General features: G+C 47.4%; 1 protein-coding gene across 3 annotated transcripts in view; it reads right to left on the reverse strand.

Moving 5' to 3' along the window:
• Positions 1-15,571, reverse strand: part of PPP4R1 (protein phosphatase 4 regulatory subunit 1) — a 49,191-nt gene extending 33,620 nt beyond the window's left edge. For all 3 annotated transcript variants that reach the window (XM_024984603.2, XM_059881047.1, XM_024984600.2), the window contains exons 1-2: positions 15,497-15,571; positions 15,360-15,404 (exon numbers count right to left, since the gene is read on the reverse strand). In XM_024984603.2, the coding sequence (XP_024840371.1) occupies positions 15,360-15,404; positions 15,497-15,503 (52 nt within the window). In that variant the 5' untranslated portion in view covers positions 15,504-15,571. The remainder of the gene's footprint in view (positions 1-15,359; positions 15,405-15,496) is intronic.
• Positions 15,572-16,165: the final 594 nt, after the last annotated feature.

Raw genomic sequence — 16,165 nt, forward strand, 5'->3', positions numbered from 1 at the left:
AAATCCTACAGCATAAACGACGGTACAGTCAATAGCATCCTAGATAAAAAAGACAGAACACAGAGCGTGAACGCACCTATACTGCTACAGGACTGTGAATAGCTTATGCAAAGCAGTACGTTAATTTTAAATAGATTATGGTAGATTAAAGATGCCAATTACAATCCTTAGGAGCCCTGGCTCAGACAGTAAAGAGTCTGCCTCCAATGCAGGAAACCTGGGTTCAATCCCTGGGTCAGGAAGATCCCCTGGAGAAGGGAATGGCTACCCACTCCAGTATTCTTGCCTGGAGAATTCCAGGGACACAGGAGCTTAGTGGGCTATAGTCCACGGGGTTGCAAAGAGTCAGACACAACTGTGCGACTAATATTTCCAATTCCAATGTGAAACATGCAAGAAAGGATGGCTAGAAAGCCAACTGGGAATTAAAACAGAATACTAAAAAATACTGAGTTAATATCCCCAAAGAAACTCACAAAAGGAGCAAAAGAGAAAAAAAGACATGAAGAGAAATACACAATCAGATCAATAATTACATTACTTATAAATAGACTAAACATAAGTCAAAAGGTAGAGAATCACAAACTACTAACAAGGTAAAAACTACAGATGTTACTCAACTACAGTCTGTCTATCGGAAATGTATTTTTAAAGTCCAAATTTCAACCCATGGGTTGAAAAGAAAAGGATTAAGAAAAAAAGACATAAAACATGACACAGCACAAGAAAGCCAGAGTGGCCGTTTTAATCATCAGACAAAACAGACAAGGAGCATCTCAGGAGAGGAGAAGGATCTTTCATTGCCTGACCTGTGCTCCAAGGCTGCCCCTCCTTTCTGGATCACTTACTTGATTCTGGATTCTTGGACATTACACAGTAATAGCCCCTTACAGTGCTCACTGCTTTAAACATCCAACTTCCTCCACTGATGAAGTGAAAAAATCATGTTGGCTTTTAATGTCATTTGAAATTTCAAAATGACTGAAAAGCAATGAAAACAATGATCATTCTGAAATGGTTTTTCAAACTGTATCTATACTCCCCAAATTCCAAGGCTCCTCTTCCCCTGTAAACCCGTCCTGGGCAGCTGAAAGGGGACCAGCATGGAAAGGAAAAATGATGACCTGAATGGTCAACATGAGGCAGAATTCCTACACTTGTGCAGGAAACCTTCATTTCTCAAAATTTAATATTTAATTATAAAATAAAGCTTCCATGAAGAAGCTAAATGATACAAGTGTCAACAAAAACTTGTGTTTCTTAGTGAATTCTAACAGAATTCCTTACGGGAAAAGAAACCTCGGATATGAACTGAAGCCCTATCCTTAAGCGTTAGTGCATCTTGCCTCAAGTCAGAGTCAACAGATCCTTCTAGTTCAAATCAGACCAGAATCAAATGTGTTACAGTGTAAACAAAGAGAACATCCAGGAATGGGGGGCAAGAGAAAGAAGCGCTAAGACAAGGGCCTTCATCTTGTTACTTATAAAAGTGAATCGCTCCCCGTGTGTGAATCTAAGGGGCCACACAGCAGAGGTGGCCGTCGACACCCCTGCAGGTCAGGAAGGCTCCGTCTGCTCCGGCCCCACTCGGGCACCAGCAGAAACCCAAACCACAGGAACCAACACCCAACTTCCAGCCGTTTTTAAATTCAAGGAAAATGACGTCTTAAAACTTAAAAATTTTAAAGCTTGACCCATTTGAAATGTTAAAGATGATTAGTCCCTACATGGTTACAGCGAGAGTGATGTGACAAGGACAGAGGCTCTTAAAAGTTAAGACAAATCTGAGTCCAAATCTCAGGTCCTGCTCCTCGTGAACTCTGCCTGTGAACTTGTGCAGGTCATTCACAACTTGGCTGCATTTCCTCACACAAACACGTGTTTGTTGTCAAGACTTTCAGACACACAAAGATAACATCTATCATGCACCTAACACAGTGTCAAGCTGCTGCTGCTGCTAAGTTGCTTCAGTCGTGTCCGACTCTGTGCGACCCCATAGACAGAAGCCCACCAGGCTCCCCCATCCCTGGGATTCTCCAGGGAAGAACACTGGAGTGGGCTGCCATTTCCTTCTCCAATGCAGGAAAGTGAAGAGTGAAAGGGAAGTCGTTCAGTCGTGTCCGACTCTCAGTGACCCCATGGACTACAGCCTACCAGGCTCCTCCGTCCATGGGATTTTCCAGGCAAGAGTACTAGAGTGGGGTGCCATTGCCTTCTCCGAGTGTCAAGCTAGGACATCAATATTCCCTCAAAGCTACAATTCACATGTTTCTGAGACAACCTCAGCATGGTTTCCCTGAGTTTTAAATGTCTTCACTCATCTCATTCAACCAGTAAGCAGGACGCTGTCTCCTGTTTACTTTGAGTGTCAGGCACTCAACAGAGAACACAGATACAAAACCTAAACAGAGTGTGTACACACAGAAGTGTCTATGAGCACAGGTGTGCACAGACACGGACAAAAACATGCTACAAAGAACACACACACAACGTCCTCCTCACTTTACACTGCTAGGTGTGCCCGGAGAACAAGTCCTGGGAGGACACGGGGCTGCCCCACAGGACAGAGGGTGGAAGAGTGGCCTAAGCCAAGAAGCCTGGGGACAGGGTGTCAAGGAAAACCAAGTCACATCAAGACAGATGAGAAGACCTTCAGGGCACAGGGTTCACACAGAAGTGAGGCGGGAGGAAGTGGAGGGGCCTGGATCAACCAGGCCTTCTACATTTCAAAGACTTTGCAAAATCTTCCTACCTGGCTGGAAAACCTGCCTATGAGATTTTCTAAGCAACAACATAGTTAAATTCAACCATTACCTCCTGTGAGCAGTGGGCATATTCAACTATATGAATAAGTGATTTAAATGTGATTTTAAATGATCAATTGTTAATTAAAACCATCTTTTTCATTTGGAAAGAAGCAAAGCTCAGGGTATTCTGAGAGCACCAGAGCCTGAAGACAAAGAAAATCCCTGCTGAAAGGCTGGCATTAGATGATTGGTTGGGGGCACTGTAGGCTGTTCACTGGAGTGGGCATCTTTGCCTAGCTGGGAGTCAGGAAGTTTTGTTGGTGATCATCAGGGGCTTTTGGCAACAGTTACAAAGAGGCTCAGCCAGCTTGAAGGTGACCTTGCTTCTGGGCTCTGATTCTGTGGCCTTGGGGCGAGGCCTCCCACCTGCGGCCTGGGGGCAGGACTCAACATCCCTCATCCCGACAGCCTCCTCTTTAGTTCTTAGATTCTCTGGGAGTACGTACTCCACCTTGAGTATTTCCCACCTTCCTAGACCATCCTTGCTTCTTTCACAACCTTTTGTGTAAGTGGTTTCTCTCCCCCTACTCTGTCCTCATACGGATGCTGTTCACACACACGCCTCTCCTCCCCTGGATAACCCGCAGCTTCAACCACACTCGCAATGCAGAGGACCCCAACGTTCTCCTGTTCTGATCCCCGTGTCCAGGGCTGTAGGTCCTTCAGGGTCTCCGCCTCCATGTCATGTGTTTTCTGAAAACCCAACTGTCCAAATTAGTCTTATACAAAACCAGCTTCTCCTGCAGACTCGCTAATGAACTTCCCCAGGAACCTGAGTTCTCAGGCATGAGGCCTGCAGGTGCTTTTCAAAGCCCCTTTCCTGCCCCCATTATCTAATCGGTCGCTAAGAACTGTGAATTCGACTTCTAAAAAGTCTTCTGTATTCCCATACCTCTCAGTTTCCAATACCCTAACCCAGAGGCTCTGATACCGTCTGCCTCGAACAGACTGAGGTATCTGAACCCCGTAAGGTGAAAGAGGGCTTCCCAGGTGGCACTAGTGGTAAAGAACCTGCCTGCCAATGCAGCAGACTTAAAAGACATGGGTTCGATCCCTGGGTCGGGAAGATTCTCTGGAGAAGGAAATGGCAACCCACTCCAGTATTCTTGCCTGGAGAATCCCACGGACAGAGAAGCCTGGCAGGCTACAGTCCACGTGGTCACAAAGAGTCGGACACTACTGAAGCGACTGAGCACACATACACGCGAGGTACATGAAGTTTTCCCGAGGAGCAAGGCAAGCAGGTAACTTTAAGGGCTATTCTAGACCTATTTCCAGGAATGCTCCATCACAGATATGCACCGAGGGTGTGGACCCACGGTGTTCCCATCCACAATCTCCCACCTCCCTGAGCTCAAGACTGCATGGCCCCCAAGCAAAAACCCTCCACTGCAACCCTCTGACACATGGACGAAAGCATTAAGATACCACCTCTCTGAAGGCTGCAATATCTACTTTCACAAGTCAGGTATTTGTTCCACAATCCTTTACTTTAAAAATAACTGAATGATTGATAGCTCATTAAAAATAATTTTCAGATTTTTGACATGTAAGTTGGAAGAAATTCAAGAAAATTAGTGGCACTACTAGCGAAACTCTTTCCATCCATTTATCTACATCAACAAAATTTCTCTGTGCTTACAGCTCTGAAAATCAAAAGTAAAACTTATGCTAAATATAGTTTCATTCAAGCAATAAATTATATTCACCCATGAATACATAAGTTATTTTTTAAAAGTTCCACTTTATTGAGACGCTTATTCAATAAAATTTTGTTTACCAAGTGTTTATTATAATTTGTAATACATTCTGGTGGATCAACTATTAATAACAAAAACAAAGTTTTAAAGATTTTTATGCCCACAGGAAATTAAAAATTTAAATTTTTCCTTATATCTTTGGTGCCAAAAAAATGTGACAGGGTAATAAAACTTTCAAGCATAAAAATATATTAAGGTAAAATTTTGTTAAGGAAATAGATCAAAGAACAATGGAAAATCCGCAATTTGAAGAGTTTATTCTTGGATTTTGAAAATGGCTAATAGTGTATGTAAGTGCTATATTATTTAAATTCCATTTTTAACAGTGATATGACAGTTTCATTTTGAAAATACCTTTAAACTTAAAAAATGTGAGTTTTCTAAATTATTTTTAGAAGATATCCAGTAGTTAAGTGTGAAGACCACTGCCCTCCACCATCACAATGCTCAACTGTCTACTCGTCTCCTCATTCTAACCAGGCTACCCGGCCTCCCCTCCCCCACCCACCTGGATGCACCCCACCCCCCACAGCCCACGCTGGGGGCTCTTTTCTGCAGGTGCCACAAGCTCTACCCTCCTGAGCTGCTCCTCATCTGCCCTCTTTTTCCTCATCGCAGTTGAAACTCACCTACTCACAGATACCATCCAGGAAGTACTTCCTACTCCTTCTGATAAAGATCTCTTCCTCCCATGAACTGCCCCCAGTCTTGGGGGCGCCAGTGCTTTTCTCCACCAGCAGCTGCAGTGTTTCATTTCCTCTTTTTTCCTTTTGCCCTCCAAACCAAACACAGATAAAGTCCCAGAAGACAAAGCCTGTTTGCTAATCTTTTTGTTAACAAACAAACTCAGATAATGGAGTCTCATGCTCCTGAAGAATGCCTGTTCACTCATAACTGTTCATGAGGAGGTGGTCCGGACACCCGTGAGGGGACAAGGGTCCTTTAAGAGCACTTTACCCCGCCCCCCCCACACATATTCCCAACATCATTAGCCTATCAGCACCTCTGAGAAGCTTGGCACCTGAGACAGCTGATACCTGTATACACCCTAACTTTCTCCAAGCTTCATCAAACACATCCTTCTATCCCCACACAGCCTCTAGGAAGAGCTGCTAAAACAGGAAAAAGCCAATGGTCTGTTCCCCTTCCATCTTCCCCTTGATAATGCTAAGGCCACAATAAACGTGCCCAATTTTGTTGTTTCCCAAGTCCTTTATATCAGAAAATGGATATACAAGACAAACCATATATATAACAAGACAAACCATACAGATTTAATCATTTTTATAAGAGCTACCTTAACATTTGGGGTTTTACACATTTTAACAAATAGACAGAGAGGAAGGGAAAAATCTTCTGAAAAGCAGGAAGCTAGCGAGGAAACGTAACTGATTCAGGTGAGAGTCATCAACACACACTAATGCCAAGAGGTGTGTACAGCTTGCCTGGGAATGGAAAATCCCTGGAGTCAAATCACTGCCCTTACCAGCAACACAAGGAAAAGGAAAGAATCTTAAAGTAGAGAAAGCTGGCAGGCATCACACTTTAACTGAGAGCAGAGAACTGACATCGGGTGCCTTCTGAGACAAGCACTGGGAAAACCAGGGAATTACTTAACATAGCATCTCTGGAAGGGGAGGGAGGGAGGAAGAAGCAAGCAAAACCTGAATTAAATCATGAGGAAACAGAAAACCAAGTTGACTCCTCAAAACTCTCTATAATGAATGATAAAGGCTGAGAATTTTTTCCAAATTAAAGAGACAAAACAACTAAACGCAGCACAGGGGCCTGGAAGGCAAGACAGTTGTTGTAACTAGTATTATTGGACGACTGGTGAGATCCGACAATGAACTACATATTACATAACTGATCAGTGTCAAAGTTACTCTTTCTGAACTTGCTGTCAGAGGAGCCTGGCCTTGCTCTCAGGAGATACAGCCTAATGATTAGGTCTAGACATGGGTGAACTCTGTGAGTTGGTGATGGACAGGGAGGCCTGTCGTGCTGCGATTCATGGGGTTGCAAAGAGTCAGACACGACTGAACAACTGAACTGAACTGAGACAACTTCATCTTAAAAGACGCAACAAAGAAGGTTAAGTATATATTAAAGTTGTGTATCTAATTACAACTGTAGAGAGAAAAAGAAGAGCAAATTGCTCTTTTAACAATGCTGAATGGAGGTGAAGAGTTAAGGAATTAACTCAGTTAATTCCTCACTTAAAGGTGAGGAATTATCTGTGACATCTGTGCAACTTTTGTGTAAATCTGAAAGTTCTCAAAGTAACAAGTAATTGATTTAAAAATAAACCATTTCATTATTTTAGTGCAAGTTAGCTTTACGGCCTTATTCAGCTTGACCAGAAAAATCACGATTTATCTCAGCAAGTGTATACTGAAGTCCTACGGTGTGGTGGGTGCTCTGCGATGGGTGAAGAATTAAAGGCTCCAGATGTAGCTCCTTGAGCACCTGCTATATCCAGTTTCAATTTGTGACACTATAATGCTTATCAGAAATCTTTTCTTCGAATATTAAAGTTCTTAGAAATGATCTTTACTCCTAAGAATAAATCTGTCCTAGAGCATATTTAATTTAACAACTGAATTTAAGCTGGAATAATGTGCTAAAATCAATCCTGAATATTGACTGGAAGGAATGATGCTGAAGCTCCAATACTTTGGCCACATGATGTGAAGAGCCGATTCTCTGGAAAAGACCCTGTGCTGGGAAAGACTGAAGGCAGGAGGAGAAGGGGACAACAGAGGATGAAATGGTTGGATGGTATCACCGACTCAACGGACATGAGTTTGAGCAAGCTCCAGGAGATGGTGATGGACAGGGAAGCCTGGGGTGCTGCAGTCCGTGGGGTGGCAAAGAGTCGGACATGACTCAACGACAACACTGAGCTAAAGTTCAATCTATGAATATTTCAAAAAAACACTTCCCTAAGGTATGCACATAAAAGAGGCAGGGGCGTGTCTACCTGCTCTCCAATTAGGTACCAAAACCTCGCTGTCTGTGCAGCATCTGCAGGTCAGAGACGTGGCACTCGGAGGGCTCGCAGGGGTGGACTCGCATACGTTATAGATGGGGGTTTGTTCCTCCAGGAGCAAACGTGTCACCTGCAGTCGTGCTAACCCAATTACTCGATTAGTGATACTTTTTTTCTGTATGTAATCCAAATGCAAAAGTCGAGCTAATCCAGGGCCAGACTGCCACCAACCCCCATAAATGAAGCACTGAATCTACCTGAGTCTTGAAGTTTATTTCCACCAAAAACTAACTTGATAGATGTAAATGTAAAAATAATTTATATCAAATCTGACTCTGAATACAACTTCCAAGCTGTGTACAAATTTCAATATAAATCCAGCCACAAGAGTTTGGACTGATCGTTTTGATAACCAGACACATCGGATCACACAGCACTCTTCCCACCTCTGCTCCAACGACTGGCTCCCTTACACACGAGTGGGTTAAAATACACAGAAAAAGGGTATACTGTGCCTCCAACATGCCCATGACAGACAGGTGCTACTTGGACAAAAATGATTTTACCCACCAAATACTTGGAACGTGCTATGACCTTCACATCCTCCAGAACCTTCAGGAGGGCAGACGACCTAAATTAGTGATAAATGAAGGGCAGTCACAGCTGGCAGGCAGGAAAGGTACAGTAATAAGGAGTAACACAATAATAAAGACTGTTGGGGTTTAGGAAGATGGGGGGTGGTGAATGGAGAGTAGCATGGAAATATATACACGAACACATGTAAAACAGATAGCCAGTGGGAATTTGCTATATGACTCAGGGCACTCAAACTGGTGCTCTGTGACAACTTAGTGGGGTGGGATGGGGCAGGAGGTGGGAAGGAGGTTCAAGAGGGAGGGGACATGTATACCCATGCCTGATCCATGTTGATGTATAGCAGAAACCAAGACAATATTTTAATTATCCTTCCACTGAAAATAAAGAAAGAAAAAAAGGCATTTGGTGATTGAAAGCAAGATACAACTGCCCTGTGACAAAGGAAAAAAAAAAAAAAAGACTGTCGGCCAGCTGTAGATGGGCCCTAACACTGTCAAGGCAGGTGACTGAGCAAATCACTTAACTGTTCAGATGAGCCTCATCAGGTGCCACTTCCATGGTTAATAATTTGTGGGGCTACACACCTCACAGGTGGAGTGTCAGCAAGGTTACACCACAATGCCCAACACACAATACGACAATACGTGGTGATTTTAAAAATGAACAAAATCCAGAAATTTCTCCCACTTCCCTTCTGCAGCAAGTTAAAGAGCTATGTCAGTGTTATGAGGCAGCTTGGATGGGAGGGGAGTTTGGGGGAGAATGGACATGTGTATGGCTGAGCCCCTTTGCTATGTACCAGAAACTATCACAACATTGCTCATCAGCTCTACGTTAAAAAAAAAAAAAAATTAAACAGCTATGTTAGATGATATTTAGGAAAAGAACTTTTAAAACCTACAAGGTCTGAATTGTAGCTGAAGCTCCAATACTCTGGCCACCTGATGTGAAGAGCTGACTCACTGGAAAAGACCCTGATGCTGGGAAAGATTGCAGGTAGGAGGAGAAGGGGGCGACAGAAGATGAGATGGTTGGATGGCATCATGGACTCAATGGACATGAATCTGAGCAAACTCCGGGAGACAGTGAAGGACAGGGGAGCCTGGCGCGCAGCAGTCCATGGGTTCGCAAAGAGTGGGACGCGACTTATCGACTGAAAGACAACAAAGTCTGCCTCCACACCATCTCTATCTGCAAGAGCTTGGGTCTACACTTTTTCATGCTTGACATGAAAAGAATGAACACACAATCTGCCCTCTAGCTCCTGGTTTCTATAACCCTGGAACCACTGGCTCAGGAGACACACAGCACAACTCACGTCCATGTGATCCTCTGAATGATACTGCAAACCAATTTAAAACATGAAGTTTTACAATATTCTTGTTACCATTGAGGCTGACCCCAAACAGCGAAATGTGCTTATTAGCAAGATAAAAACAAGCAAACAAGCAAGATGTTGCTTCTTTTAATCTGGTAGTCAGTATTTAGATGAAAGTGAATTTAGTAGTTATACAGATGAGCTTTATTACAGTAGAACATGCAAAGAAAATGTCTTAAGAATTTAACCGCTTAAACTTTCATAAATTATCACACCTCACTGCACCCTTAGATGTCATTCTGTCCACAGATTAGAACATCAGACTTGTGAAAGATTTACAGTTATAATAAATGACACCTGGGATGGCCTTAAAGCACTCTACTGCCTCCCCCACAAAAGTTCAGGTGTTAGAGGGTGGATAAGTGAAAGGTGAGTGGTGGGTTTATGATGGTTCGTTTGCTTTTGTGTATTTTTTAAATATCCCGTTAAAAATATTAACATACTTACTTAAAAAAAATGCAATTCATCATATTAAAAGACTAGAGAAAAAATCATAAATGCAGAACAAGCATCTGAGAAAATCCAACATTCAATTCTAATTTCCAAAAAAGTCTCAGGAGACTCAGGGGACTTTCTCAACCTGATAAAGGGCATTTGTGAAAAAATAATACATTGAACATCAAGATTCAAAACTTCCGCTCTTCAAAACACACTGTTAGGACAATGAAAGGAAAATCAAAGAATGGGAAATGGCATTTGCAAATCACGTATCTGAGAAAGGATCGGTCTGGAATATACAAAGAACTCTCAAAACTTAGAAAACAAATAACCCAATAAATAAACGAGCAAAAGATCTGAACAGACACTTCACCAAAAAAGACAGATGCTGAAAGTGCCATGAAAAAAATGAGCACTATCAGACTTGACAGAGATGCAAATTCAAACTGCAAAGAAGTACCAGCGAGGGTGCGGGGCACCTGGGTTCTCCCACACACCGGGGCTGAGGGGAGTGGTGGGGAGACTGCACAGCCGCTCTAGAAAATGGGCTGGCAGCTTTTTATAAAGTTCAGCAGCCAAACCACCCCCAGGTACATACCTGAGAGAAGGAACGGGTATGTCCACAGAGAGACTTGCTCCTGAGTGCTCAGAGCAGTGTGGCGGAGCCAGCCCAAAGCCCAGCAACATTGTGAAGACAGAACACAGCTGAGGAAAGCAGGTGCCCACTCCAGATGGTATGGACAGTGATACAGCGGGTGAAGGTCCCCGGCTGCAGCTGGAGTCGGCTCTGAGCTTTACGATGCCCGGTACTTCTTACCCTACATTCAACTCTAAGCGCAGCATGATAAATGCTCAAAGACTACCCACACTGGTACCAATCAGGCAGGAAAACGAGTCTGCCCCTAGGTCTGGGGAGAAGGGGGCTAAAAAGACCAACTCAGGAGGGGAGGACTGTGGGGAGGTGGCCTGGGGGCCTGTGCTCAAGTCCCCTCTTACAGGCTCCAGGGAGCGCGGGCCTTTCCACCACCTTCCCCAAGGTGCAAGGATGTGTCACCTGCTCTTCTCTCAAAACATTAAAACAGCTGTATGTTCAGATGCAACTTCAAAGCCCAACAACCCCCCAATTCAAGGGTAGGAACTGCCCACCGTATCCTGTAGCTGACAGCAAACATTCTCCGTCATCAGGAGAGAGAAATCCGAAATTCCAAAATATAAGGCACATGTCGTGAAGTAACGACAGTTCAATAAACAAATACAACACCTTTGTTTGGATGAGAGGAAGAAACAAGGCACACGCAGAACAACAAACAGAAATCCCCGCGTTCAGCTGTCTGGGTCCCCTAATCCTGCAGCCACCAGCCCAAGAGGCCGACACGACACGCGTAGTTACAGAAGACAAAGATGACTCTCCCAAGAGGACTCTTTCTTTGAGAAATTCCACAAGCGGGATCATGATGCAAGGCATCATTAACTGATTCCATACGCGCATGGGTGCCACTAACCCCATGTTTAAGCCCCTTTTCTAGGACACCAACTGTATTATCTCCAAATAGAGACTTCTCCTGTCCAGTCTTGTTGGTAGCAGTCGAAACATGCTACAACTCTCATGACTCACTCTCCCAAATCCCCATTTAACAACTCTTCTAAACATTACGGTTTTCAAGGACGCCTTCCTTGGGGTTTGCGACCCACTGGCCGGCCACCTGGGAACACACACTCGGAACTTCCCCAGGCGGTGTGACTCCCAAGAAGCTCATCAATCCCAGTCTCCCTAAGTAGCCGTGGGCACAGAGGCTCCGAAAGGAGTGAGGCAGGGTAGTTACACCCCGTCAGCCCTGGTTCGATCACTAACTGCTTCAAACCGGAAAAACAGCATTGGGGAACAGGATTCCAAAACTTCAACAGGAAAAAGTCATGCTATGGCATATTCCAGAACACAGCTCCAAGGCCCATCCAAGGTGCGCTAGTCATAGCTGAGAGAAATTAACACGAAGACTAGATTAGCTGTATTATGCATGAGCCTCATTCGAATCACCCCTCCCTACCAGGTTAAATTAAACCTTAGGCAGCATGCTACATGTACCTTCAAGGGTATTATTCTAAGTACAGGTTCAAACAAACTGCCTATACTAGCTGGGGCTGCTCGATGGTGCAAACTCAGGAATCTAAAGAAAAAATGGTCTTTAATATAAAAATACTCTAAATATTAGAATCAGGAGATTTGGCTTAAATTCTGGCTGGTACTTAGAGGAGTTTTGTCCCCTGAGAGAATCATTAAGTTTCTATGCATATCAGTTAACTTATTTATTAGTATCAGAACACCAGAGTCTACAAGTCCCATCGATTCTAGGAAGAACTCATGTACGAGAGCAACTGGAAACCACTAACCTGATGTCATCTTTCTTTTAGAATAATATTCTTCAACGTATTACTTGAACCAAAATTTAAATTTTAATCAAACTCCTTCAGTGAAATTATTTTTACAAACACTAACTCATCAAATCCTACTGTATCTGAAGTCCCATCTCACCTACCCTAGAAATCCAGCAACTTAACTGTACACCAGGATTGCGTCTGTGAAGAACTGATGACAGAAACTTAAAATCTCCTCCTCCGAGAGTCTATCTGTAACTCCACACTGGTACCCATCATCCCAGGAACACAAAGGGTTCACCCAGCTTGGAAGTCGCTCTGCTTTCTCTTTGAAATTCAAAGTGCGTCTCATCAGACGGTTAAGTACTGGAAGTATCACTTTAAAGCAAACTGAGTTTTTCAATGGGCTATTCTCCTAAACTTAATAGTACCGTACAAAGATGTTATTTATTTACCGCTGATAAGGAGTCTGCCTGCAATGCAGGAGATTCTGGTTCGATCCCTGGATTGGGAAGATCCCCTGGAGAAAGAACTGGCAACCCACTCCAGTATTCTTGCCTGGAAAATACCACGGACAGAGGAGCCTTGGCCGGCCAGAGTTCATGGCATTGCCAAGGGTCACACACAACGAACAGACTCCACTTGTCTCTCTTCTCTATGACCCTTTGAGGTGTACATACAAGGCACCATTTTTCACACATTAGGGTTTTTTCCCCTCCGAGAGTATCAGTTAAGTCCATCTCTGACCAACCCTTTCCTATTCTACTCACGTTTCTACTGATTCTACACAGAGACTAGAGGCTTAAAATGAAACAAATCAATGAACGACCTGAGACTCTCATCTCAGGATCCGGTGATGGCCCCTTTTCAAGATCTGGATCTCACCTGGGGCCTCCCCCGGGCTCCCCAGCGGCTCATTACTTGTACAACAGCACTGACTCTCTTCTGTCTTAGTCTTAGAAAGGCCACCAAGAATCTGGAGCTCAAGCAGCTGACTCAGCCCTTGGTGCAGCTGAAGGGGTAAGCCCCAAGACAGCCTCCGCCAGCACTGCCCGGGGCAGAAGACCTAGCTCGGAGACATAGTCCAACTGTGCAGGCACCCCAACCTCCACCTCCTCCACCCCAACATGTCTGGTCCACTCCCTTGTCCAGGACATGCCCAGCCTCTCCATTTCCTCCCCAGCCATCTCACCCTGGACCAAGGCCCCAAGGCTGGCTTCCCCTCTCACCGCCCCCCTCCCTTCACAACAGACCCTGAGGGGTCCTTTAACTGGCCATAGGCAGGTTCCAAAATGGCTTGTTCCTAAATATTCTGGGTAAAGGCATCACCTGTAGAAACTGCAACCACTAAGAAAAATAAGCAATTATTCCAGCAAAGACTTCCACCAAACTATAAATATGCAAACAAGCTACCTGTACCTTCTAAGGTCGAACATTTTATCCTAAATTGAAACACACTCGACCACATCGTAGTCACTATTTACCAGGTATTATTCTAAGTGTTTTGTGTGAATTAATTTATGAAAGGCTCTAACAGCTCTCTAAGGTAGCTAACGTTTTTTACACCTATTTACAAATGACCACATTTGGCACTGAGAAGTTCAAGTGAGTTGCAGTCTGCTCAAACTGAGGACGCCAAGGCTGGAACTAAGCAGTCCTGCTCCTAAGCCCAGTGTGTCCACGACTGTATTGGGATGCCCGGACACCTCACTGTAACACTTACATCATCAAAGCTGCTTGGGAACCGCTAGAGGGGCACGGAGGGTGACCGCCCCTGCTGCTCTACCCTCAGCAGTCTGGAGAGTCCTAAAGAAATCAGGCCGAGTTCCATACTGGTGGGCTGCCCCTTCCAGACCGTGCTCCTTAAGGGTGAAGGAGAAAACTGCAGCTCATCTCATAGGCTTTGATTGCCCAGGGCAGCCAAGTGACAGTAAATGAATGAGACAGTCCTCGACACCTGCTGCAGAGGGGCGTCTTCCACCGAGAAAAAGCCTTGGACCTAAACACACGCCTGAGAAGGCCCCGCATGGGGACAGTCCTTAGTCAACTCTCCAACGCTAACCCTGCAGGAGCCCCAGAGCTGCGGTAACCGACACCTGAAACTTATCAGCAGGTGCGCGCGTCCTAGCGGACAGCACGAAAGGAGATGGAAGAGCCGGCCTTCACTACATGAGCACCGCTGCCTACAGGGAGCCTTTTTACTGAAGAAAAAAAAAAAAGCACGTAAACCCAGACTGCACCAAACACGAGTTTACGTATGGTTCATTCACTTTAGAAATATTTTTTTCTAAAAGCTCCTTATAAAGAGTCAATTTCCCTCACGTCACTCAAAACACCCAGTAATTTAAAAACTGAGCTTAATTTGGGCAAGGAAACCACATTAGACAACGCTAGGGATCAGCTCCCGGCACCTACAGGAGCGACGCTCAGATACAGCCCCCGGGGGACCCCCGAGGCGGTCCGGACCACCTCACGGTTCCCGGAACCCCCACGTCCCCGTAAGCCGCCCCCGCCGGAGCCGCCTCCCAGCTCCCTTCCGACTCCGGAGCAGAGCACGCGAGCGGGACGCCTCCTTCCCGACGCTCCTCCGGGAACAATGTCAAACTTTTTGTTTTTCCTGAAGCACAAGATTCCTCCACTCGGAAACTTCACGGTCCCCAGGAAGCCAGGCGTGGAGGCGCGGGAAGGCCCGGCCGAGCCGCCAGCCTTTGCACCGAAGAAAGGCGGTCGATGCTTGCGGGCCTGTCCCGCCTGGGCCGCCCCTTCCGCCTCCGCGGCCCCGGGCCCCCCGGACCCCGCAGCCCGGGCTCCGGACCCGGGCCGGCGGCCTCGGCAGGGCTCCGGGCGGCGGGCGGCGCCCCAACCCCTGACTGCCGCGGCCCCGGCCCCACCGACCAGCCGCCGCGTTCCCGCTTCCGCCGCCGCGGCTCCGCCCGAACGGCAGCCCCGAGCCGCCGAGGCCTGGGCTCCCCGCCGCCCGCGCCCTGCCTCCCGCCCGCCCGGCCGGCACTCACATCCGTCCGCGTCCTCCGGCAGGTCCTCCTGCAGCAGCGACAGGTCTGCGCCGAGGGAGACAAGAAAGGCCGTGAGCCCGCCGCCCGCCGCCCCGCGCCCTCGCGTCCCCGCCCGCCGCCCGCCGCGGGGCCCGTACCCGCCATCTTGCGGCGCCCCCTCCTCCGCCGTCGCCCGGGGACCCGGGGCTCCAGGGGCGGCGCGCGCGGCGGCCGGTGGACGCGCGCGGGGGGCGGTGCCGCGGGGGCGCGGGGGGCGGTGCCGCGGGGACGCGCGGGGCGGGCCGAGGGCGGCGGGCCGGGGGCGGCTCCGGACGCCGGGCGGACCCGGTCCGCCCCGCCCACCTGCGCGCCGCTCCGCCTCCCGCCTCGCTCGCTCCGCCCGTCGGCGCGCTCTCGGCTCGGCCGGCCCCTTGGTGAGCCGAGTCCGCGGCGCGGCTGCTACTGTCGCCATAGCCGGGGCTCCGCGCCGTGTGCCGGGCTCGCCGGGCGGGGCCTCCCGCGCGCTTTGTTGGGTCACTGGCGCCGCCCGTCGGCCCGCGGGCCCCGGTCCCGGCACCTGCCCGCCCGTCTGCTCGGCCGCGCGCCGGGGCCACCTCCGGGCGTGAAGCGCCGCCTCCGCGCCGGCCGCCGGGTGCGGCGAACAAAGCCGCGGGGACGGCCCGCTCCCGCGCTGACCCCGGCCCGGCGGTGGGCGTGCGGCCCGGTTGCAGGAGGACCAACGAACCTCGCCCCCGGGATCGTTGGGACTAAGGAAGAACGACAGGAACCGAGCACCGAGTACTGGGCATCCCGCAGGTGCTGGGGAA

The sequence above is a fragment of the Bos taurus genome, chromosome 24, assembly GCF_002263795.3.
Source record: "Bos taurus isolate L1 Dominette 01449 registration number 42190680 breed Hereford chromosome 24, ARS-UCD2.0, whole genome shotgun sequence".
NCBI classification, from domain to species: Eukaryota; Metazoa; Chordata; class Mammalia; order Artiodactyla; family Bovidae; genus Bos; species Bos taurus.